Source organism: Cryptosporidium sp. chipmunk genotype I, assembly GCF_004936735.1.
Source record: "Cryptosporidium sp. chipmunk genotype I strain 37763 chromosome Unknown contig_10, whole genome shotgun sequence".
Classification (NCBI taxonomy): domain Eukaryota; phylum Apicomplexa; class Conoidasida; order Eucoccidiorida; family Cryptosporidiidae; genus Cryptosporidium; species Cryptosporidium sp. chipmunk genotype I.
In genome coordinates, this window is record NW_027125596.1 from 279,043 (window position 1) to 303,316 (window position 24,274).

Below are 24,274 nucleotides of genomic sequence, written 5' to 3' on the forward strand. Positions count from 1 at the left end.
CAACTTAAATAAAAAATCCAATTTAGAATTGTTAAAGTGCTTTATTTTCTAATATCCAGCTTTCTCGAGTTCAATTATTTTCATTTTAAGGGTGCTTGGCAGAGAGGGCAAACTGCATTTCTTAGTAGCCACATATCAATGCAATCTTCATGGAAAACATGGTTGCAAGGAAGGCAACGTGCCATTTCTAATGAAGAGAAGTCATTTAAACAAATAATACAATTATCCTGTAGAAATGAATGTTTGTTAAGTATTAATTCTTTTTCTTTTATTTTTTTCCATTCAAAATATGGCTTCACGGGAAGGGACTCAAGCTTGTTAATTGTACAGGCCCTTAATTTATTGTCAGAATACTCACTTGAAACAACAGTAGGAAATATAAAGTAGAAGAAACTGACCATAGATATTATTCTGAATGTACATATAAGCATTACAATTAAATATAGGGACCATATTCCAGACCTAAAGTCAACTTTAATAAGGTTCTTTAATGAATATAACGAATTATTGCCTAGCAATAAATATGATCGATGGCCAGCAATTAGTGAGTAATCTGCCAATTGTGAATCGCTAAGGCTACTTGAAAAATCCCTGGATTGGCTTGAAAAAACTTCAACGTTAGGTCTTACTGATAAAATCCAGTAAAACCCAAACATAAACCAAGTATAATATATGAACGATAATACTTTGCCTATTTTCCATGTTCTATTTGCAGTGAGTCGCCTAACTGCCTGTAAAATTTGAATTACTCTTGCGCTAGTCGAGTTTAATCTTTCTCTATCCAGTATAATCTTGTAGTAGCATCTGAATATTCCTTGTACTATTTGAAGAAGCCCATGAATTAATAACCAAACACATAGGAAGGGACTATTTTTGAAATTTGATCGCCAATTTTTAAGTGTTAAGCCTGTAGAAATCAATCCAAGAGAAATGAAAGAAATCATTCCTATTAATAAATTACATGATAGAAACCAAATGGCTTTGTCCGGGTAATTACATACTAGTTGCATAATTGAATCTTCTGAAGCATGCTCCTGTTGCGGTATATCGTTTACAGAAGGGCTATTTGGAAACAAATTTATTCCTGAAACATAATCAAAATGACTGTTCGCTGTAATATTTGAATTAACCCTTCCGTAAATGTTTCTTAAAGAACTTTCAGCTACAGGAGAAGATATTATTATATTGTCCTGGGTTCTAAAAAGTGGCTGTATATTCAAATATTTTCTACACCAAATATTTATTTTTTCTTTAACCAACATGATTTTGCAAACTGCTTTATTGCTGGAATTAGCTTTGCCGGTATTTTGTATTAGGCTACGAAGAGCCACATACTCTTTTTTATGGATGCAATTGGAGACATACCTTTTGTTAATGCCTAAATTATTATCCATTTCTTATTCGTAGTTATTTGTCTTATAGCAAAGGCAGAATATTACGAGACCATATTACTCACGTAACGTGTACATTAAATAGACAATTTAACTAGTATTCAATATACATGTATTAAATACACCTGTCTATTGTGTTAGAAAGTCTGGCAGTCTTTGTATCTAAATAGGATATTTTGGATCTTCCGAACTTATCTTCATCTCAAATTTTTTAATATTTGGTTTTACTATATATAATTTATTAAAGTTGTGCAAAAAATTGTTACATGCAATCCATGTACGTGCATATTACGTAACTCATTTGGATTGCACTTTAATCGTAATATAGCGATATCTAATTATTTATTACAAGTATATTTTTAAAAAATCCATGCGCCACATTTGCCGCCATGCATTAATGTCTTCGTTACCGACTTCATACGGGCGGGATGTAAATGAATTTAAACAAATAAAATATTGAAATGGACTAAGTTAGACATGATTACGTACCGTAATTATCATTAGTTAATTTGGAATTTTATATTATAAGATGGGACGGCGTCTCTGTAGTTTTGGATTAAGTAAACTTGTTTATGTAAATAGATTATAATATTTAAATATATTATTGGCTATTCAAAAGTATATACATAAAATTGCAATATTAAATTTATTAAAAATATTGGCGGTTTTATCAACTTTCTTCTAATTGTAGAATAAGCAGGAATTTTAAAAATATTTACACAGGTCTGAGGAAACATTAATACTCGTCTTGAAAAATAGAAATAGTGCGCGGCATATCTAAAATTCAAGGTTAAGAAATACTTCGTTCTTTGTAAAAACTTCAAGGTATTTTTATAGTAAATCAGTTTTATTTTAAGTCGATATATTTTTTTGAATAATGTCTCCGAGAGTGACTTATCGCAGAAAGTGTCGTTACAATACTCCATCTAACAGAGTCCGCGTTGTAAAGACTCCAGGTGGTAGGAATTTGATTCAAAATATCGGAAAAGTATATTCTAGACCTAAATGTGGTGATTGTAAGAAACCCTTGGCAGGAATTCCAGCATGTGCCCCATATGATATGAAACACCTTAAGAGACGCGAAAGAACTGTTGCCCGTGCATACGGAGGAACTAAATGTTCAACATGCGTTAGACAGAGAATTTTAAGGGCATTCTTGCTCGAGGAACAAAAAGTTGTAAAGAGCGTAATTGCTGAGAAGGAACAACAGAAAAAGAGTGAAGAGAAACCAAAGACCACCAAGAAATCGACAGGAAGCAAGCAAACTTCATCTAAAAGGAAGTAATGAATTTACATTTAGATAAATCTAACTTGTCTAGTGTTGGTTTTTTGTTTAATATTAATACTTTTTCGTGGTTTATATATCGGCTCCCTCTGGTTTTGGAGGGAGCTTACTTAACTCTTTTTTGACCTTGTTTGAATCTGGAATAATAGATTCTACTTCGTTGTATTTGTTATTGCCTCTTTTCGAGCTTTTTCTTTCAGACGGATCCTCATTGGTATTTCCCTTTCGATGCGTCGTCTTCGGACTTTCTGATTTAATTGAGCAGTGGAGACTAACTCTTCTTTTGTTAATCGGTAAGATTAGACAGTTGTCTCTCCTCTTTATACAATCATTTTCGTGGTCACTATATATCTTTTCAAGTTCTTCGCTTTTCCCATTTTCTAGATTATTCAAAACAATCATCTCTTTAGCTTTTCTGAACTCGGTAAACCTTTTTTGCTTGAGCTTTTCTGCATAATCCTTAATGTTTCTTCCAAAATCGTTGGATGTTAAGTTATAAATATATTCATTTTCAGCCTTTTTTTGTATTGCTTCTTGGTATTCAATTTCCCAAAGTTTTATAACTGAACTCTTTGTTTCTATTATACTATATAGTCTCCAGATTTTTTTCCTTAGTTCTAAGAGTGATCTTCTTAGTGAAAGAAAAAAAGTAAATTCTTTGAAAATAGGTATCTCATCCATAAATATATTATGCGGTATTGGGTAGTGTGAATAGTATATTTCCTCGTCAGAATAATTTTGTAATATTTGACTTGAACCTAAGTCTATCCTCTGTCTGGCTTCAGGGAACATTGAGCATAGTTTGAGTGTAACATTGTGTTCTAAAGCTTCATAACGTGATAACTTCGCTAAGTAATATTTATACTGGTATTGGTAATCTGATTGGTATGAATAAACTGTGTTACTTAACTCTGAGAATGCTTTGTAACGTAGATTCAAGAGAATATCTGAAAGCTGAACTGGATTTGCCTGAGAAATTGGTACTTTTTTCGTGTCATTTATTCCAAGAGAAAGCCCACTATAGCCTAGCATCTTATTATTTATCAGTTTTACATCTTAAGATCGCGATCCTTTCAAATCTTGTACTTATTTATACCGATTTTCGTTTTTTATAAAAATTTTAATGAGCAAAAGAAGTCACTGTACCGCTCAATTTATTTTGAGATCTTCGTGCAAAAAAGAATTACTTTTCTGAAGTTTCATCTGTAAATTTTAATGTGATTTAAGGCGGTTTGATCTACGAAGTTCCTTAGGGGTTCCATTCTTAAATGAAACACTGCCAATCCAGTTTTCATCGCTCATTTCAGAAAGGTTTGAAGAAAAAGAGTCTGAGCCGCATTCATCATAATTTCTTACTAAATTTTCATTATTCACAGAGTCTGTTCTTAAGTTTGAATCCGCTAATTTTCTGATCTTTCCAGGGCGACTTTTTTTAATTTTTCTCACATTAATTGGCTTGCTTTGAATCGTTACTGGCACTTTCCACACATAATTGTGCTCCATAATCTTAGGATTCATTTTTACTCTGGAAAATAGATACGAGGGTATCCTGAATTTGTACGTACTTTTGATGTAGTTCCAGTTATCAAATATATCTGTGTCTTCTCTCAAGAATATTTCTGGTTCTTCTTTACTTAGAAAAAAATAGGAAATATGGAATTGAATTCCCCTGCAAATATTAGTGATCTGGGTATTATTAATCGTTAAATTATAATTGTCTGGTATATAATTATATTTGGAGCCTATCTCTTCAAGAAGTGCTATGCAATAAATTCCTATTGCAATTAATTGTTCTGAAACATCTTCATTATTTTTTAGCTTCTCTAATAGCTGGGCATAAAATATTTGCACAAAACAATGAATAGAATAATTAATAGATTCCAAATTGAAATTATTTGCTTCTGATATATAATACAGGAAAACAGAAATAATACAATCAAGTATACAATATAGCTGATCATATTTAATAGTTTTTGAATAAATTACTGAACCAACAAATATATTTATGATTCTGCCGATAGATTTCTCTATTTCTTTATAAACATTTTGAGATTCTAGTTCTTTGCTAAGTTGCTCGCTTAATATAGGTATGAATGATATTCCTATTGATCTTCCTAATACAGTTGAAAAGAAATTATTCCCATTTCCATCCTTGTCTGGGGATAAAATTCGTGAATTCATTATTAATAGGAATTGGCCTGGCTCAGCATTACAAAATTCCTGGCCTAATTTGAATAATCTAAGATGATTTTCTCTGAAGAAATTTTTAAACTCTGAAAGGCAAATATAACTGGTTAGTTCAAAATAAATATATAAATTGAATACGAATATTCTCTCTTTAAGTGAATAAAAATTAATCCCAATTGATTCATCAAAACTAAATTCGAGGTTACATGTGAAATAAGTGTAAAATAACTTGCTTTCTTTATAAAAATGTGTAAAAGGTGGCTTACTTAAGTTGGATTCCATATCTGGAGTGAGCTTATATTTTTTATTGAAATTATAATAAATATCGAAGAATTTACAAAATAGTACTTCGTCAACGGTACTTGTTTTGAAAAATAATAAGCATCCTACTCCTATTAACTTTGTCAGTAAAATATAGCGATAATTTTTAAGATCAGAATGCATTAAGGTTTCTTCGGTAAAAAAGATCAATTTACCTAATGTTGTTGTGACATCAGTTATTTCTGAAAATTCATATTTTCGTATTTTTTCTGCTTGTAAACGTAAAATAAATAGTTCCAAATTTTCTTCACTATTAAGTTGCTTTTTTTTTTTTTTTGAAATATTAGAAACAAGATAAGTCTGGAAATCTGAATAACTGCAAAAAACGTTTGAAATAAAATTGCTTGGAAATATTTCAACTATTATATCCTTTGTTATTATTCTCATCTCAGTATTGGGAAGTATTTCAGTAATAAAATTATTTCTTCGGTAATTTTCTGAAATAAAGCAATTATCAGCAAATGATCTATTAGAAATTTCATTAATATTGAAAATAGAATTGACTTTTCTTAGATAATTTACAAGTTTCTTTCTAAACAAATTCTTCGAGTTAAAATAAAAGCTTTCATATAGTTTGAATATTTCTTTTGGATTGAAAAGTTTAATTGCATCATTAAGCATTTTAATAATCTCCTCACCACTCAAATAATTTAGCTCTGGATTGCTCAAAAGATAGTTAAGCACATTAATTTTATATTTAAATTGCAGTTTTAATATTATTGTATTTAAATCATCTACGAATGATGGTCCAGCGCAACGCTCAATGCATACTTTTTCTTGTGTATCCAAATTAGGACAAAAAATAGTGCGGAGTACTATACAGTTGATATTCTCAGAATTAAACTTAAATACACTCAGATAACGAATAATTTTTTTAAAATCTTCAGTTAGATCTGTTTCCATGTTTTCTAACAAATTCATAGTAGGGGAATCTTTATTCCAAATGTTAATTCCAAGAATCGCAGCCCACTTTACAAAACTTTCTCTTGAAATCAATGAATCTTGAATTTTCGTAAGCAGATTTTTTGCAGCCATCTTAGCATTTTCTTTTGAACATCCGTCTTCTTCAAAAAAATATTCGATTTGCGCAATGATTTCCAATTTTAGTGATTCAAGATATTTATCTAGTTTGTTATTTTTGTGAATTTTAACAAGAAATAATGAAAATACTAACAGCCTAAAGTTTTTAAGTAGTGCGAACCTTTGATAATTGAAAGTCTTTATTATTTTATATATTGCTGTATTTGATTTATCGTCAGCAGTCATTTCGTAACGAGTTTCTGATTTTCCGCTAATAGGGAAACATAATTCAAATGCCTCTAATTGATTAAGCTCTAGTAGAGCATCCTCAATAATTATCCTCATTTGTAGATCTCTTTCTTTGAATGAAACATACCAAAGTAGCCATAAACTTCTCGACAACTCAGGGATTTTAATATATCCTTTTAAGTATCTTATCAAGTATATTCTAATATTTCTATTTTTATCGCAAACACGCCTTAATAGATATTGGATGCTGTCATCTACCAATTTACTTGGGCTTGATTCATTTTTCTTATTCTTAAGCCAAACAGAGACAAATTTAATCAAACTTTCACGAATATTAGGACTTGTAATATTTTCATTCTCGATAATAAATTTAATAAATTTTTCACTATAATATCCAAATTCTGACTTTTCTATAAAAATATTGACAGCTTCTAGAACTCCTTCAAGAACTTCCACCCTGATATTAAGTTGTTTGTCATTTGATCTTGAAAGCCAGAATTCTATCAGCTTATTTTTTAATTGACTTTCTTTAACTTCTCTAGGTTGATTTTCTACTTTAGAATCTCGGAAAATAATATCATATTCCGATTTAATATCAAGTAATACAAATTTAGTAACCATTTTTACTGTTTCAAGACGAAGTTTATCATCGGTTTCTCGAAGTTCGCAAGTCATCTGACTGATAACTGATTGGATATATTCCTCATCTATACTTCCTAAGAAGTGAATAACATAAATTACAGACATTTGCATATCTTTAACTTTTTCAAATTTAATACTCTTTAATAAATCTGGAAATAATGTAGACTTATCTCTCCACCAACAATTTTCTTTCTCTGATAAATTTTGAAAATCAGAAGAATATTTTGTCTTGCATCTCAAAAACCTGAAAGATTCTGTTAAAATTGTATTAGTAATGTATGAAATCCCACTAACTCCCACATTCGACAAAATTTTACTAATGTGGAAAAGAAAATTACAAATTCTCATGTTCTTAGAGGAATTAAATAAATTCACCAGCTTCACAAGAAAACTTAATATAAGTTCATTCTTTATATTGATAATGCCGGAATAACTCAATATACTAGAAATAGCATACTTGCAAATATTTAGCATTTCCGTATTATTTTGAATGACAGAATTCTCAAGGAGGTCCAATAACATGCCAAAAACTAAAAGCAACTGTTTTTTGCTTGTGTTTTTATTCATATTTTCAATCAAAAACAACAATAATCTGGAATTGTTCTCAGTAGCCCTTTCGATAGAGTAAATGTATTTTGACCAAATTCTATTTGAGCCATCCATTTTTCCACCATCGTTTTTAAAAGTTAAAAGTATTCTTTCAATGTGTTCAATCAATCCAAACAAAATTGCCTCACATATTGTTTCAGTATTTGATCGTTTGAGATTACTTTTAAAGTTTGATGTAGTTAGAAAATTTTTTAATTTAATTTTTTTCAAAAAGTCCGGTGAAACAGGCAAAGCAAGCCTAATACAATCCAAAATGGAGTTTAATAGGATACTTTTATAGTCGCTGAATGGCTTTTGTAAATCTTCTTGTTCGATCAATACTTCGAAAATCGGTAGCTCGATATTTATGTTTAGGTTTGAAAGACAAATACTTATTTCTCTTAATCTCTCAATGCCAAGATTACAAGAGCCACACAACTTGCTGGTCATTAAAATATCGGGGATGCCATTATTCCGACTCATTTCTTCATTTTATTTAGCCAAAATTTACATAATATTTGCGTTTAGAAACAAAAATATTTTTACATGCAGTTATACTAGTCCCCACAAAGCGCCTAATTATTAAATTAATCGATTTCTCTTATATTAAATAATATTAGAGTAATTATGAAGGGAAGTAATAAAAATAGGTGAGTTTATAGAAATGCGTGCTTTTAGCTAATTTGCATTGTAATTTCTCAGCATTATCGATTTTATTCAGAAAAGCTCAATTGAATGTCTCAATGAAAACAGAAGTTTCCCATTCAAAAATGCGTTGTTTCAAACTAATCTTGAAATATTTTGTTCTTCATTAGATGATCACGAATTGCTAGCCAAGTTCCGCTTCGTTCAACCTGTGAATTTGACTGGGATTTCATTCAAATTATTGGAGAGAGATGCTATTGAAGGGTTTGGACCAAAAAAAATTAAAATTTTTGCCGACACCACCTCTTACAATATAGGAGATGCAGAAACAGAAAACTGCACGCAGGAGTTTGAGGTTTCAAAAAGTCAACTAATTACTGGAGAGTGCATTGATTTAAAAATTGTCAAGTTTAAAAATGTTAATTTTATTCAAATTTATTTCTCCGAAAATCACGGTAGTGAGAACACCAGAATTGGAAAGATAAACATATATGGTGAAAAAGGTGATTACGTGGACATTTCCAAATGGAAGCCATACAAAGAAGAGAATGACCCTCACTTAGCTGTGAATTAAACCATAGACTTCTACGGTAGAACCATACCTAATTTAACTTAAAAAAAACTTAGATTTTTCGGAGATACGTAAAAATTAGAATACTTGTAAATCTGTGGCATCACTATAAACGTACAATCTATCAGAGTGGAAAGAGAATACTGACGACTCCTCCCAAACATGTAGTTAATAACCTATTGGGTGTACATCTCAATTCTTAGATAAGCCGGGCCGTCCCTACTTCAATTCTCAATCTAAGGGATGTTGACAAGTTAGGCTCCATGGTTCTGCGAAGAATTTGGCGAGCCAGAAGTGGAGATGATGCTTACTCGGCCGGTCACCTGAAAAGTCTCTTTTGGGATGATTCTTCTAGTATATACAATTGGGTCTGGTACCTTAGCTTAAAGTTAACTAACTCGCCACTTTATCGAACGCTAATATTACAAAAATGTTTAAATCAATTTGAGCGTTCGATGTAAGGTCATGTCGGAAAATCGAAGCAGCCTTGTCAGATACTTGCCAAATTACCTAGACTTATTCGATGCTTCTTTCAGCCTCCGATGCTAACCTCACTGGGTCAGATTCTCTACAGCAGTCCATCGAGCAGCCCATGGAGCATTTACAGGAACATCCAGAGCCCTTGCATTTACAATCTCTGCTGCAGTGGGTACCTGAGCATTTGCCGCAACAACTCTTAGACTCAGGCCTTCTGGATCCTGATTTTCCGGATTCAGGTTTTTTAGATTCTGATTTTCCGGATTCAGGTTTTTTGGACTCATGTTTTCTAAGTTCTGGTCTCCTGGATTCAGGTCTGCCATAATCCACATCTTGCACTTGGGCAAGCATTCTACGAGATAGTCCTGCAGAAGTAGGTGTTGAAACGGTGGGAGTGGAAGTCCTGAGGCTGGTCATGACGGCTCTGGTGGTAGTGGTAGTTCTGGTGGTAGTAGTGGTAGTTCTGGTGGTAGTAGTGGTAGTTCTGGTGGTAGTAGTGGTAGTTCTGGTGGTAGTAGTGGTAGTTCTGGTGGTAGTAGTGGTAGCTCTGGTGGTAGTAGTAGTAGTGGTGGTAGTAGTAGTAGTAGTGGTAGTAGTAGTAGTAGTAGTGGTAGTAGTAGTAGTAGTGGTGGTAGTAGTAGTAGTAGTAGTAGTAGTAGTAGTTCTAGTAGTAGTAGAAGTAGTAGTAGAAGTAGTAGTAGAAGTAGTAGTAGTAGTAGTAGTAGTAGTAGTTCTGGTAGTAGTGGTAGTGGTAGTAGTAGTAGTGATAGGTCTAGTGGCAGCTCCGGTTGGTTTGATGGCAGTTCTGGCTGTGGTAGTAGTGGTTCTAGCGGTGGTGGTAGTGGTGGGTCTCACACACTCGGATCCTTTGCACTTAGAGCCATAACAGCTGGTGTCTTCACAGCCAGGCTTTTTACATGATGGCTTACCACAAACTTCTTCCGGTTTTTCGCGTACGCAACAATCTGACTTGTTGTAATTTGGTTTGTCCGAACAACTAGATTTGCCACAACAGTTATTACATGAGCCTACGGCCCTACCATCGTGGCCAACAATACGAGCAGGAATGGCCTTTACACCTCTACATCTTGCGGGAACACACTTAGCCCCTTCAATATAACACAAAGAGTTGGAACATCCATCGCAGTGAACGCGACCGCATTTTCCTCCAACGCATTTTGCAGGAGTGCACTCTCCCCCAGTGCACTTGGCTGTAGTGCAGCTGCATCCGTTACAAGATGGATGGCATTTTGCAGGGGTGCATTCCGAACCTTTGCATTTAAATCCACTGTATTCATTTCCAGTGCATTTGGGCCCGATACAATATCCTCCTTTACATGACCCTTTCTCACAACCAGTATGGCTTTCGCCCAAATCACACGAGCCAGTTGTACATGTTCCAGGTGTGCAAGTTCCGGGTTGGCATCTTGGAGCGACACATTCATCAGAATAGCATCTACATGAAGAGCAGTCGCCAGAAACACATCTACCCCTTTTGCACTCTCCCTTTACACACTCACCTCTGGAGCATTCTTCTTTTGCACAGTGATAGTCGGATAAGATTTCACGTCTAACACACTTAGCACCTCTGACCTTAGCAGGAGAACATGAACCACCTGAACAGTGAGCGGGACGCGCTACGCACCCTTCGATCCTTGGAACCTCTGTGGTGCAGCCTACGCATTTAGTTGAGGAGCATGAGCCTGAGTGACAAGACCCCCCTACACATTTTCCTGATCTGCATTCGCCACCTACGCATCTTCCACATTTGCATGAACCTTTGTCGCACGTTGCATTGGAACAATCAACTGTATGGATAGCAACATGGTTACAATCCTTCTTGACACATGTAGCCTTGTAGCACATCCTAGGTGATCCATCCTTGTTATTGATACACGAAGGACCAGAGAGGCATGACAATGAGGAGCATTGAGCTGGGGTATATGATCTACCAGTTGCAACCTTGGTTAATATCTCTTCTGGAGTAGAAACTTGTGGATCCAGTATTTCTTGGACATCGGGCATTTCATCATCTTCGTCTTCCACCTCTGAAGTAGCTTCTGCAAGCTTTCTGTTTGGTGTCACTACCGGGGAAGGATCTCTAGCAGAGGAATCATCGATATCGGACTCGATCTCATTAGTGGAAAAGTCTGCATTAGGATCTACAACCATTGAGGGCCTCGAAAGAGCTCCCATTGCTTTGGATTCTAAAGTAGTAAAGAATTGGAGAGCAGAATAATTTGTTGTTCTCTCGCGATGTTCAAGAACAGAAACAGCGGTTCTCTGAATGAAAAGAGCCCTCTCCGCCTCTTTGTCACCATCCTCTGCCCTCTTGACAACGACAGACGTGTGAAAGTCCAAAAGTTCCTTACTTGGCTCAGACATAATTACGCCATATCCATCAGCACTCTGAACTATAAATGGGTCCTTAGTTTGGTCTCTTGCCCATTTAGGGAGAAGAGGGGAATATTTATCGAGGTGGTACGCCAATGAAAGGCTACCTGCATTAATATCGTCGATAGTTTGAGAGTGTGAATCTACCTTAGAGATCATTTCATCCGTGACCACACTGGCTGTTGATAACTCTGTGAACAAATCTCTGCAAACAGCCAGCTCTTGGTTGATATCAGAAACGAGCTTCTCACGAACTCTCTGGGCATGCTGGCGCTGATACAACACTGGAATTTTGTCAATTCTGCCATTGTTTTTCTCGATATAATCGAGTTGTGACTCGATCATAGAGCATTGTTCCCTTAAGTGGCCAACCAAATCCTCTAAGTTTCTTGGTGCTTTTGGTGACTTGCCTGGAATGGGGTATGGAGACGCATGAGCGATCAACATAAATGTGGTAGAAACAAGAATATCATCCTCTTTGGCAAGAACGAACGCACGAGTAGATATGCTTTCATCTACCTCATCATCTATAGAGAGATCAGACACGGATGCACGGAGGTTAATCAGCTTCTCTCTCTGAGTCTTACAAAGAGACTTCATATAAAGCAAAACCTGCGAATAAACCTTCTTTGCCTCTGTGTCAGGTAAAGAGGTTATGGTTGGCTCGGCCTCACGTAATAATGTACTTTCAATGTTGTCAATCAGTCTGATATCTTCTTCACAAAAGCCAATAATACCTCTTTTAGTTGGAGAAATGAGAGGATAATAGAAGAGTGCGTCCTTAGTAAATGCCTGAGCTCCAGATGTTTGGATAGTAAAGGAGCCTGAACTCTCCTCTTTGAGAATAACCTGAACGGTCGAAGCAGCATCGACTGTTGATTCATCCGTACCAAAGATTTTGTTCTTCAATTCTGAATCGGATGGCTTCAAGTTTGGAGTAAGATAAACACCTGCATAATCAGGCTCGATAGTACTAGTTCGTGGCAATCTGGATAATCTGGCTGCTCTAGGTGAAACATAGCTGTTTGCACCTACACAAACCAAAATAACCAAGAGTGCAAAAATACTCAAGGTTTTCTTAAACATGTTGCAGAAAACTTTCCGGTAATTGTTTTAATGTATCCAATTACAACTTTTTCAGTTGAGTTAACCTCTATAAAAATATAAAAATAAATTAACTCGTCCTTAAATATTAAGTGAAGTAGAAAATCCGTCTGTGATATTTAGTGTTAATATAATATTCTACCCTTTTTTTTTTTTTTTATAAATAGATATATATGTATCCTCTAATTAGAACTATTAGTATCGTGTTACCCAAATTTTTTTCCCCTTTGATACATAGGTATAAGTCTACCTTCGTTCTGTTAATTGTAGAATTAATTCGTAAATAGTTATAATAACAAAATTATGTTTTATACGTATAATCAACTAAGATCGGTACTCTACCACTAACTTATATTATTATATCTCTACTCGGCTTAAGCTGTTCTGTCTATACTTGTGCTTAGATAGACACGCCCACCTAACCATTAATTTTGCCGCTAGTATTGAAAAAAATTTTAATGCAATTAAACGATTATTAATATAAGAAATTGCAAAAACCCGCCAACTTTTACAAATAAACTGTTTTTTTTATACTGTAATATCGTACTGTAATTTCTGTATACTTACTGTACGATTAGATGTAATCCGACACTGCAATATTATTAACTGTTTTTTTGTAAATTGTCAAATTACGTTTGTAAAGTTACTCCTAACTTATTTTAAACCCAAAGTAGCTGATTATTTACGTTATTCTTGTGTTGTAACAACTATTGTTTTTACTTTTGAAACTAATTGTCAGTTTTTGTCATTTGTGAAATTCGCAGTAATGAAACTTTATGCCTTCAACATAATTAGAAAGTTAGCATATCTTTCTCGTCAAACTCAATTGGAACTTGAGCATAGATCAAAGTGAACGCTATGTAACTCTAAAATCATTAGCTTTCAGTACGCTGAATCTATTTCATTATCAGTAATGCGAACGGTCGCATGCACTAAGAGAACATCGAAAAATCTAGAGATCAAAACAGAGATTATTGGATTTTCATGGAAAAATACTAGACTCGTATCGCGACGATTTATGCGTAGATTCAAATAGCTTTCTCTTGGAATCCGTTATTCAAGGCTAATTCACTGTTCAAATATCAGCACCTAAAGTCGCAGAATATGTGGTAAATTACTATTTAAATGGAGTTGAATGCTTTAACCGTCGTTGAGTAATCGAGAGCAACTTTTCCCATGAACAATTGTAGAAGATGTCTAAGACAGTGTTATTAAACTGCCTTAAATGAAAAATGAATTACAGCCTAATCAAGAAAATATGTGTATTGAACTAATAGATTACTGGTAATCATTGAAATTACAATACCTTCAAAAAAAATCAAAATTTTTACAAAAAACAGAACATCAAGTGGCAAATATGATTTGAAAATTTGTCTAAAAAGAAAATTAAGATAAAGTTTTCGAGTTAAAGAAATTAGCAAACTCGAAAATGAGAAGTCATTAAATACACTATTTTTAAATTAATTTTTCATTTAAAATTTAAATGAAATCATAAGTTCACAACACATTCGGTATCATTAGATTTAAACAATTATAAAAATGAATAGTAAATATTTTTACCACAATTAACTAATTGAGTTTATTTAGAATAAAAATATTATTCTTAGTAGAATAGCAAAACACTTTTTTTTGAAGTTCATTCTCTAACTTGATTCATTATGTCAATATAGTTTTTCGTCCTCTTTGAACATAAAACCTTAGTTAACTTGTTTTTAATTCTATGGCCGATTGTACGCTTCTTATTTTTATCTTCCAATGGTCCAATTCCTTTTCCATCAATAGCTTTTCTTCTAGTTTTTTTGTATTGCTTTGTAAAACATATTTCTGAAAATCCTTCATTGGGTTTTTCCATTTTAGAAGGTATTTTAAATGGCTCAGTAATTGATGCAACCCATGAATTATCATGTTCTGTGTAAAGCTTTCTTTCAGCAAAGCTCGGAATAAAATAAGGATAATGAACATGTAATACCCTTTGAGGATAAACTGAATCCATCCTTTCCAATTTAATATAAAGTTTGTCATTTTCATAGATAAATCCGGATGAAAACACTTCTTGACAAAAGTATGTAAGTAATTCATACGAGTTTATATTTGCCTTTGAAAATATAGCTATTTGACGTATACACTTTTTCTTAAATTTCGGTATTGTAATTGATAACCATTCTGGTATCATATTTGAAAAAAACTTTGCAACAGAAAGTTCCGATATAAATTTTAGTTTGGCAGTACTTGAAAGAGCATAATATCCAAGAGAAGAAAGCATTGATCTAACTACCAAGAAATTTCTTTCTGAAGAAACTTTAGATAGAAATCTGTTATTAGGAATATTTGAAATGGTTGTTAATACTGCAAACCTTGCAAAAGCCTTAGGATCTAAAAACCCGTCTATTGGCTTAATAAATCCGTATGATCTATCAATTCTTTCTTGAAGTTCAGTTCTTAACTTTGAGAAAGGTCCATTACTAAACGGTCTTGAAATTATACAAGCTTCAACTTTTTCACATATTTCATCATAATATGGTGATATTTGATCGTCTGCAACAATAGATACTGAATGCTTGCAGTTATCAATTGAAAATTTTTCATCCTTGTATCCCATTGACATGATTGATGCACCTACGATATCTTGTAAGCTATAACTCATAAGTACACCTGTGAAGAATGGAGCCATGCCCATATGCATGCAGTGAATAATCTCTATATACCAAATAGATGGAATCATACATACTTCTATTGCAAAGCTCATCAACCGCTGGTAGGGTTCTATTACAAGTTCGGGTAATATATACTTGAAATGCTTGAGTCTTGGGTACTGAATATTTGAGTTGTAATTTGAACTACTCAGATTTATTGAAATTCCTCTTCTGATAAAACTCAAAACGGATTTTCTTTCCAATGGAATATGTACTGGATAGCTGTATTTGGGTTTAGAGGAGCTAACTACATCCGGAATTTCGTCGCATAGATCCCCATTTAAAGAAATTGTAGTTTCCTTAAAGTTTGTGTAATCATTAATAAAAGAGGCTTTTGAATCTATGAGTAAATTTCCAGAAGAACTTTTATATGCAGAGTTGACCTCCAAGATTATTTTTTGCCATCCATTATCTGCCTCGACTCCAGGTTCTAATTTATAACCAGCTAATTTATACCCCTGAACTAAATTAATAGCTGTAAAAGTAAAAATCAAACGTACTGCGGTAAAATATACCATATCAGATCTATTGTTGATGTATGAATGGATTAATCAACAAAACTTTAAGGAGTTAAATCTTTGACTTTTAAAAGTCAAAGATTACATTTACATTGGCGCTATGCTGAATTATCTAAAAACGCAATAAAAAAGTAATTTAATTCGAGTTTCCCTAAATCCCAAAAAAATAATCAAACTAAATTAATTAGCTATGTAACTACAGTGAAAATAATATTAAACTAATATTGGATACCTTTTCTTCACTAATATAAATGCGCTTTGGTGTTTAAATAGTAAATCATCACTAAGAACATTATGAATACAAATTTCGAATCAAAAAGTAATCATTAGTTCGCTCAGAATCACTGATGTCTAATTCTTAATTTCAAATACCTGTAACTAAATCTATAATTCACATTTGAATGGCAATTTACTATCAACGCATACCAATTTAATCAACTTTGCAGTAAAAACACATTACCAATTTATTTCTTTGAATAAGCTTGCTAAGTAAATTCATTAAGAAAAAAAACGGATTAGTAATTGAAATAGCATGAGAGTAAAACTGGAGCTCTGCTTTTTGAAATAATATACAAATATGTCATTGAATCCGATTAAATTGATTTTCCAAATATACAGGAAGCTATATACTACAAAACATTAATGTTAAACAATAATTATTTGCATTTGAGCTGTAAATATTAGCTTGAATTTGTTAACTTCATTTGCTAACTGAACCATTCAAAAATTAAGTTATTTAATAATACAATTCTCATGCCTTTGAAGCTTAACTTTAGTAAGAAATTAAAAGGGCTATGAAATAGATAATATTTACAATCATTTTTTCTATTTATTTCTTCTCCTTGATAACAATTTGTTTGTCAAACTTCTAAAACCCAGTTTAGTCATTTTTCCAGTTTTAACCCTACGAAAAGAAGTATCCATTGATTGAGGTCCAACCCCATCTTTAAAGCAGTCTTTTCTAATTGTTTTTTTTAATTTTTTAGATTGATATACTTCTTGTACTTGATCTGGTCTTACAACCGTAGGTTTGCTTACCTCAATTTGTGCATAAATCCAAGATTCATCTTCGGAGCGTTCCACATCACTCGTAAAGTTTGGTATAAACGAACAATATAAAGGATTCAATATCCTCTGAGGCATAACAGCCTTAGAATATAGCTTAGGATCAGCACTTGATTCATTTGTAGCTTCAACAATAAATCCCGCAGAGAAAATCTCCTTACAAAATAACTCAAAAATTATTTTTTTGCCAACTTCAGTTTCATGAGAAAATTTATATAGTTTTTCGATACATCCAGGAATTGAAAGCAGTGATACTTCAAAAAGCATCTTCAAAATCATTTTAGTAAAAAATACTGATACCTTTTTTTCTGATTCGAATACCCAACTTTGACTACTAGAAATTGCATAGTATGCTAAGCTCGCTAGTGCGATTCTTATTGGAAGAAAGCCTCTTTCAGGAAAAGTTTTTAAATCAATATTTTTATATTTGAGAAGTGAAATTGACAGCAAAATTGAATACCTATAAAACTGCGTTGGCTTTAAAAATCCTGGTTTTTCTGGAATGTGGTTATATGAATTTGCTATCCGAGTTTCAAATTCTTCCTTTTGTTTAGAAAAACTTCTTTCAAAATTCTTGGATTCAAGACAAGTTCGTACATTGGTACAAATTTCCACATAGTAAGGAGAAACATAATCATCAACTACTAATGATACTGCATTGAAACAATTTTCCATAATAAAGTGCTCATCTTTATAACTGATACTCATCAATGCTGCGCCAACAATATCCTGCAATGTATAGCTAAAAACCATACCAAAAAACTTTGGTGCCATGCCGATGTACATACAGTGAATCAATTCTAAATACCAAATTGAAGGAATCAAGCATTGTTCAATAGCATAGGTCATTAATCTTTGGTATGGTTCTGGTGGTAATATAACCAAGCTTTTCCTAAAATGCTTTACTCTAGGGAAGTTAGAAAATTTAATAGAGTCTTGTAAATTTAAATTAGGGGTTCTCTTAATGTTAAGTACAATTCTTTTATCCTTAACTTCTGTTGGAAAATGTACCGGAACGCTTGATATAACATTGAAAAACTTCTCAGGAAGAACTTCATGTGCGTAATGGTCGCTACAGGGAACGCGTTGGGGGCTATTGTATTTAAAATATTCATTTGACTTTATAGACAAAATGCTCTGCCAATTTTCTCCTGCCTTTACATTATTAATAATTAAAGTAATAAGTCTATTCCAAGACGATATCCTTCCTTTCAGTAATTTATCTTCATCCATGTAGTTTGTAACCCGACCTTTTTGCTGAGATGAATCGGTACTAGTCGGCTCTGAGGTCGTTACCTTTGAAGTAACGCCTTGTACTTCAGTATTAGTTTTGACTTTTCCTGAAGAATCATTTATTGAGGTAGATTCAATACAATCAGAATAGCTTATTATAAAAATGACTAAAGATAATACTAAGAATAATATATTTCTCATTTTTTCTTCATATTTCTATATTTTGAATACTAGTTATTAACCAAGGGCGGGAATCAATGTTTAATCGAAGGTAGAATTATTAATTTAAAAAAAAGTTTTTTAAGTGAATAAAATTTGTCATTGTGAAATGCGGCCAGTAATTGAATAAGATTTTCTTTTGCTTTTGTTGAAAATCAATGTAATCTTCTTGGATAATTTTATAGGCTTTTTTCCATTGCTTCCACATAACTCAAACCTGTTCCTCACTCCACTAGGATCCATTTTTTTTGTATGCTTTAAAGCTCTTGATGTAAAAACCCTTTTCTTCTTACTTCCTTCTATTTCTTTGTTAAGTTCGACTTCTATAGTACCAGTAAAGTTCATCCAATCAGTGTCGTATTTGTCAATTTCAAGATTATGCTGCATTTTTGGAATTACAGAGGGGTAAGAAGGGATTAGAACTCTTGACGGCTTTGTTATTACTTTAAAATCATCTGATTGGTTTATTACATCAATATTTTCATCAATAAAACCAAAAGAAAAAATTTCTTTGCAAAAAAATTCTGCAAGCGGGAACGCTGAATTTGACTCTCGTTTAAGAAGTTCCAGCACTTTAAATGAGCAATCAATATAAAATGAGTCTAACGATAACATGATACCTTTGGAAATCAACTCTGCCAACGTTTCAACAATTTGAAAACTTTTTGGTGGATCATAATTTAGTCCGCTGATACAGTATATTCCCAAGGAAGATAACATAATTCTAATTGGGAGAAAATTTTTTTCTGGATAAAATAATCTAATTTTGATTCGATCTTTAACAAAGTATAATGAGTACAATAATGAATATTTTGCAAACTGGATTGGGTTAAGATCACCATTCTTCCATTTTAATAGTGAATAGGCCCTTTTAATTCTTTCTTCAAACTCTGATCTGAATGCAGAAAATGCGCTTTCTGATAGTGGCTTAGATTTCAAACATGCTTCCATGCTTTTGCAAATAGGAATATAATTTTTAGAAATCGCATCATCTGCAATCAATGAAACAGAATAATAGCAATTTTCTATGGAAAAACTTTCGTCCTTATACCCAATAGACATAATTGCAGACCCAACAATATCTTGCATGCTAAAACTCATAACAATTCCTGTGAAATACTTGGCCATCCCCATATACATGCAATGTATTAATTCCAAGTACCATATAGAGGGTATCATGCAGACTTCTATAGAAAAGCTCATAACTCGTTGGTATGGCTCTATAGTGATACTTGGCAATACTTTTTTCAAGTATTTTATTCTAGGAAAGTGAAATTGAATATCTTCTCCAAATTCAAAGTTCGTATACTTTATTTTCAGTCTATGAGATAACGGTATAATTTTACTTTCTTTTGGAATATGTACTAATTCCTTTGAGTAAGAAGAGGCCGAATAAATAGCATTTGTTTCCAGCTTAATATTTGATTTATCCCCGTGTATACCAGTTCTTAAAGCATCTAACTCATAATAAATATTTGATAGTCTTCTCATTACTAGGCTTTTAGTGGCCTCATCAGACTGTAATAGCTTATTACCATAATAGACAAATTTCACTAAACCGGAATTTATTATTGATGAATAATACTTGTTATGCGTACGACCTTCGGATTCATATGCAAGAGCAAGAAATACATTCAAAATGAATAAAACAGGAATAATAATTAATTCGACTATATCCATTCCTAAAAACTCTGACTCGAGTATATATAACTCTACATAATATTTCTGAATGTAAAAAATAATATTTATTCAAGCTTAAGTGTTGTTTAAATTGTTAATTTTTGCTGGGCGCAAAAGTAAAAAGATATTTGAAAAATTAGTACGACCTTGGCGTATTTGACCACTAGCCCTTTATTTCATTTAACTGTCTTATATGAGTTACAATTAGACAAATAAATTACTATTTTTTTGCAATTCGCTTACTAACTTTTTTTTTCGAACTCCCAAAACACAACCTTGTTTTCTTTCTTTTTGAGAAATGTTTACCCTGCTCAACGGCATTTGACTTGTCTTTTGAAATTGGAATTTGATTAAGGTTCCTTGGTAACTCGGAATTAGGGTTATACAAACGGCCATCTTTACCAGATTTTCTATTATATTCTAAGTAATTTTCGGTAAAATTTTTGAAATTTATCCACGAATTATTGTATTCTGATAGTGGAAGTTCTCGGGACATTTCAGGAACAGTGAATGAATATGAGTTTAACAAAATTCTGTTCGAATGGGTTGAATTTATTAATATTGAATTAATTTCCCCAAGGTTTTGAAGTGACTCATTGATAAAACCAACCGAAAAAATCTCTTTACAAAATGCTTTAAATAATTCAAATAAATGATCATTGTTTATATCAGAAAATTTCATTATTTCCCTTGAGCATCTTTCTATAACTTCATCTGTCTTTTCAAATAAAAGATTTGAAATGAGTTTTGTAAAGAAACCTACTAAGTGGCTTTCCGATAAAAAGCTCATTTTCATTTTTTTAACAAGTGCATAATACCCAACTGATGCTGCCATAACTCTAATAGGAAGGAAGTTTCTTTCAGGGAAATTTTTATTCAGCGGTATCTTTTTTAAAAAAATTGAAAGAGAATATAAAATTAAATACCTAGCAAAAACCTTAGGGTTAAGGGCATCATCAAGTGGAGGAATAGCACGATATACCTCTTGAATTCTGTGATTGAATTCGTTTTTAAAGTTGGCGAAGTTGTTCGTATAGAATGATCTAGATTTGAGGCAAGACTCTGTTTCTCTACAAATTCTTATATAGAGAGTCGAAATTTTATTATCTGAAAAAAGAGGTAAATACTTGATACAGTTTTCAAGGGAAAATTGTTCATTTTTATAGTCCATCGAAATTATTGCAGAGCCAACCAAATCTTGAAGACTATAGCTCATAAGCATACCATCAAAATAAGGGGAAATTGCAGTAAACATACAATGAACCAATTCTAAGTGCCAAATTGAAGGTAGCATACAGACTTCGATAGCAAATCCCATAATTCTTTGATAGGGCTCAGGAGTTAATTCAGGTAAAATTTTCTTATAATGCTTTATTCTAGGGAAGAAATAACTTTGTACTTCGCTGTCTGTCATAGGTTCTTTGTGTGAATGTTTACTAAAAAATGCCAAGCTTTTAGTTTCAATTGGAATATGGCAAACCTTCTCATAGTTCTTATAACTTTCCTTTAAAATTTTTTCTTTTTGAAGAAAAAAATCACCGTTAAGAGAATCAAGCTGACTTTCCGGTTCTAAATATGAAGAAAAGATATATTTTTTTTTCTCAATAAGTACTGTAAGTTCATTTGCTGTCAAACTATTAACAAGGGTTAAGAATCTATTTAGTCCATTTTGACGATAATATGTTACTTCTGATTCTTTAGAAACTATATCCGTGTCATCAACAATAATAGACGTCACTTTTGATATAATCAATATTAATATAATAATATTTACAGTTAATCTAGATAATTTCAAATTATTCATTTTCAATTAGATCATCAGAGTAATGAGAAGAATTTTTAAAAATTTATTAAAAAAATATATAACAAGCGGAATAGAGTTTTGAAGTAACCTTTTCATGTAACTGCTTACTTTAAATAGATTACACCGTTGAATTTTATTTTAGAAAATTTGTAGCCTTTAAAAAATTTAGGGCACTTTAACTTGCGCGTCAAGATTTTGACTATTTCTAATCAGAATATAAGTACAGTTAAAACTATATAAATAAAAAATCACGAATATTAGTATAGAAAAAAGATCGGTTAATAGAGAAAGTGATTATCATACCTGAATCATACTATTCACCTCTTGTTAAAATCAAAGTTTCAAAACTTAGAATTTATAACTCGTCAAACTAAAAATACTGAGTAATATAATTCTAATAAAAGAAACTTTAAATATTGAGCTAGAATCATTTAACTTTTAAGTTCCTCAATTAAATTCAATAACACACTGAAATACTTTTACTGAGCTCTGAATGAAAACTGCAAATAGTTATTTTATAACTCCAACTTAATTGAAACCATTATTTACTAAACAATATATAGGTTAAGCTGTTTTGTATAAAGCTGAAATGAGCGGAAGCTGTAAAAAAATGGGAATACAGCGGCATTTATAGTAATATACATGTCACGTACTAAAGTCACGGACCGGCAGAGTCCAAATGTGACGAAATTAATCCGGAAATCCTCTTCTTACGCTGAGTAAATAATTTGGTAACCCTTGCCAAACCACTCTTCCTTTTGTACGCTGTTTCAGCAACTCCTGTTTTACTGATACTATGCTTATTCGCTGTTTTAAAATATTTGGTTGTCTTTGGTTTTTTCTTTTTACCACCCTCGGGCCCAACATGTTCAATGTTTCCTACTGAGCTGAAGTTTAGCCATGATAAATTATCAGAAATGTCTATTCCATCAATAAAAGAAGGGATTACAGAAGCATAAGCTGGATCTAAAACTCTAGAAGGTGAAATTGCAGTGTTAAATGCATCTAGATCATCTCCTATCATTTCAACTTTTTCATCAATGAACCCAAAAGATAAAAATTCCTTGCAGAACAGCTCGCTGATTTCTTGAAAAGTTTTACTTTTTGAACCAAGTATTTTAGGAAAACTATCTAAACAGATCTTCATATAATACTTGAATTGAGAAAAAAGCATGCTATGCAAAAATCTTGTAATTTTGGACATCCTTTCAAAAATAGTGTTTTCAGTAGTTGGAATAAACTTATTAACTAAGTAGCCCATACTTAATACCATGGCTCTAATTACTAAAAAATTTCTTTCTACGGCAGCGTCTTCCAAGCCTAAATTTATCGTCTTAGATGATAAGGACAATAATAGCGAGTGTCTTGCATAATTTTTATATTGCTCCGTCTTTTCTTGGCTTTCAATCTCGGAATAAGCACTATCAATCCTTTGTTGAAATTCCTCTTTTAAACGGAGATATTGTTCAGAGGAAAATTGATTAGATAGCAAGCATTGACTCATACTATTGCAAATCTCCTGATATTTTGTTCTAATTTGTAGGTCTGTAAAGGATGAAACAGACCTATAACAATTTTCAATTGAAAAACTTTCATCTAGGTAACCCATGGTTTTAACAGCTGAGCCAACAACATCTTGAAGACTATAGCTCATTAACATACCCGAAAAAAATGGTGCCAGTCCCATAAACATACAATGTATTAATTCCAAATACCAAATAGATGGAATCATACAGACTTCAATAGCAAAAGTCATCACTCGTTGGTATGGCTCATATGGTAATTTTGGTAAATTCTTGTTAAAGTGCTTAAATCTTGGAAAATGTGCTTGAGTTAAATTAATTCGTGATTTAATAAGACTATCCTGGGAGTTATAACTAAATATCAATGTATTCTTGTTCTCTCGTGGAATATGAATATTGAACCCACGAGAATCGCACTCTGAATTTAAATATCGAGTTGGTGAATAATAAATTATGTCACTACACATTGATTGTTGAGGTTTTTCAAATGGGAAGTAATTATTTGTACTTGAAGAAACAAAGCTCTCCAATAATCCTTGTGAAGAATGCTGAGAGGATTGCATTATTAATCGTAATATCCCATTCTCAAATGATGCTACATTTCGTATAAATATAAAGAATAGGAAAATTAGTCGTTGGCAACACATATTCGATGAATGATTTTT

The 24,274-nt window shown here is 32.5% G+C and overlaps 11 protein-coding genes across 11 annotated transcripts; 2 read left to right on the top strand and 9 right to left on the bottom strand.

Moving 5' to 3' along the window:
- Window positions 1-80: 80 nt before the first annotated feature.
- Window positions 81-1,394, bottom strand: ELE39_000097 (membrane associated with a RING finger; the record flags this gene model as incomplete). The annotated part of the gene is made up of 1 exon (XM_067343441.1): window positions 81-1,394. The coding sequence occupies one exon, from the start codon at window positions 1,392-1,394 to the stop codon at window positions 81-83; it is 1,314 nt and encodes a 437-aa protein (XP_067201055.1).
- An 874-nt stretch (window positions 1,395-2,268) lies between these two features.
- On the top strand, window positions 2,269-2,676 carry ELE39_000098 (ribosomal RPL34; the record flags this gene model as incomplete). Its single annotated transcript, XM_067343442.1, has 1 exon — window positions 2,269-2,676. The coding sequence occupies one exon, from the start codon at window positions 2,269-2,271 to the stop codon at window positions 2,674-2,676; it is 408 nt and encodes a 135-aa protein (XP_067201056.1).
- A 72-nt stretch (window positions 2,677-2,748) lies between these two features.
- Window positions 2,749-3,708, bottom strand: ELE39_000099 (uncharacterized protein; the record flags this gene model as incomplete). Its single annotated transcript, XM_067343443.1, has 1 exon — window positions 2,749-3,708. The coding sequence occupies one exon, from the start codon at window positions 3,706-3,708 to the stop codon at window positions 2,749-2,751; it is 960 nt and encodes a 319-aa protein (XP_067201057.1).
- Window positions 3,709-3,888: 180 nt separating this feature from the next.
- Window positions 3,889-8,166, bottom strand: ELE39_000101 (uncharacterized protein; the record flags this gene model as incomplete). The annotated part of the gene is made up of 1 exon (XM_067343125.1): window positions 3,889-8,166. One exon carries the CDS (start codon window positions 8,164-8,166, stop codon window positions 3,889-3,891), a length of 4,278 nt encoding a protein of 1,425 aa, XP_067201059.1.
- Window positions 8,167-8,310: 144 nt separating this feature from the next.
- ELE39_000102 (thioredoxin) lies at window positions 8,311-8,902 on the top strand (the record flags this gene model as incomplete). The annotated part of the gene is made up of 2 exons (XM_067343126.1): window positions 8,311-8,333; window positions 8,386-8,902. 2 exons carry the CDS (start codon window positions 8,311-8,313, stop codon window positions 8,900-8,902), a joined length of 540 nt encoding a protein of 179 aa, XP_067201060.1.
- A 513-nt stretch (window positions 8,903-9,415) lies between these two features.
- ELE39_000103 (secreted with cysteine rich repeats and a mucin like threonine rich repeat) lies at window positions 9,416-12,856 on the bottom strand (the record flags this gene model as incomplete). Its single annotated transcript, XM_067343127.1, has 1 exon — window positions 9,416-12,856. The coding sequence occupies one exon, from the start codon at window positions 12,854-12,856 to the stop codon at window positions 9,416-9,418; it is 3,441 nt and encodes a 1,146-aa protein (XP_067201061.1).
- Window positions 12,857-14,510: 1,654 nt separating this feature from the next.
- ELE39_000104 (uncharacterized protein) lies at window positions 14,511-16,085 on the bottom strand (the record flags this gene model as incomplete). The annotated part of the gene is made up of 1 exon (XM_067343128.1): window positions 14,511-16,085. One exon carries the CDS (start codon window positions 16,083-16,085, stop codon window positions 14,511-14,513), a length of 1,575 nt encoding a protein of 524 aa, XP_067201062.1.
- Window positions 16,086-16,910: 825 nt separating this feature from the next.
- ELE39_000105 (uncharacterized protein) lies at window positions 16,911-18,584 on the bottom strand (the record flags this gene model as incomplete). Its single annotated transcript, XM_067343129.1, has 1 exon — window positions 16,911-18,584. The coding sequence occupies one exon, from the start codon at window positions 18,582-18,584 to the stop codon at window positions 16,911-16,913; it is 1,674 nt and encodes a 557-aa protein (XP_067201063.1).
- Window positions 18,585-18,701: 117 nt separating this feature from the next.
- ELE39_000106 (uncharacterized protein) lies at window positions 18,702-20,282 on the bottom strand (the record flags this gene model as incomplete). Its single annotated transcript, XM_067343130.1, has 1 exon — window positions 18,702-20,282. The coding sequence occupies one exon, from the start codon at window positions 20,280-20,282 to the stop codon at window positions 18,702-18,704; it is 1,581 nt and encodes a 526-aa protein (XP_067201064.1).
- Window positions 20,283-20,502: 220 nt separating this feature from the next.
- Window positions 20,503-22,086, bottom strand: ELE39_000107 (uncharacterized protein; the record flags this gene model as incomplete). The annotated part of the gene is made up of 1 exon (XM_067343131.1): window positions 20,503-22,086. One exon carries the CDS (start codon window positions 22,084-22,086, stop codon window positions 20,503-20,505), a length of 1,584 nt encoding a protein of 527 aa, XP_067201065.1.
- Window positions 22,087-22,744: 658 nt separating this feature from the next.
- On the bottom strand, window positions 22,745-24,172 carry ELE39_000108 (uncharacterized protein; the record flags this gene model as incomplete). Its single annotated transcript, XM_067343132.1, has 1 exon — window positions 22,745-24,172. The coding sequence occupies one exon, from the start codon at window positions 24,170-24,172 to the stop codon at window positions 22,745-22,747; it is 1,428 nt and encodes a 475-aa protein (XP_067201066.1).
- Window positions 24,173-24,274: the final 102 nt, after the last annotated feature.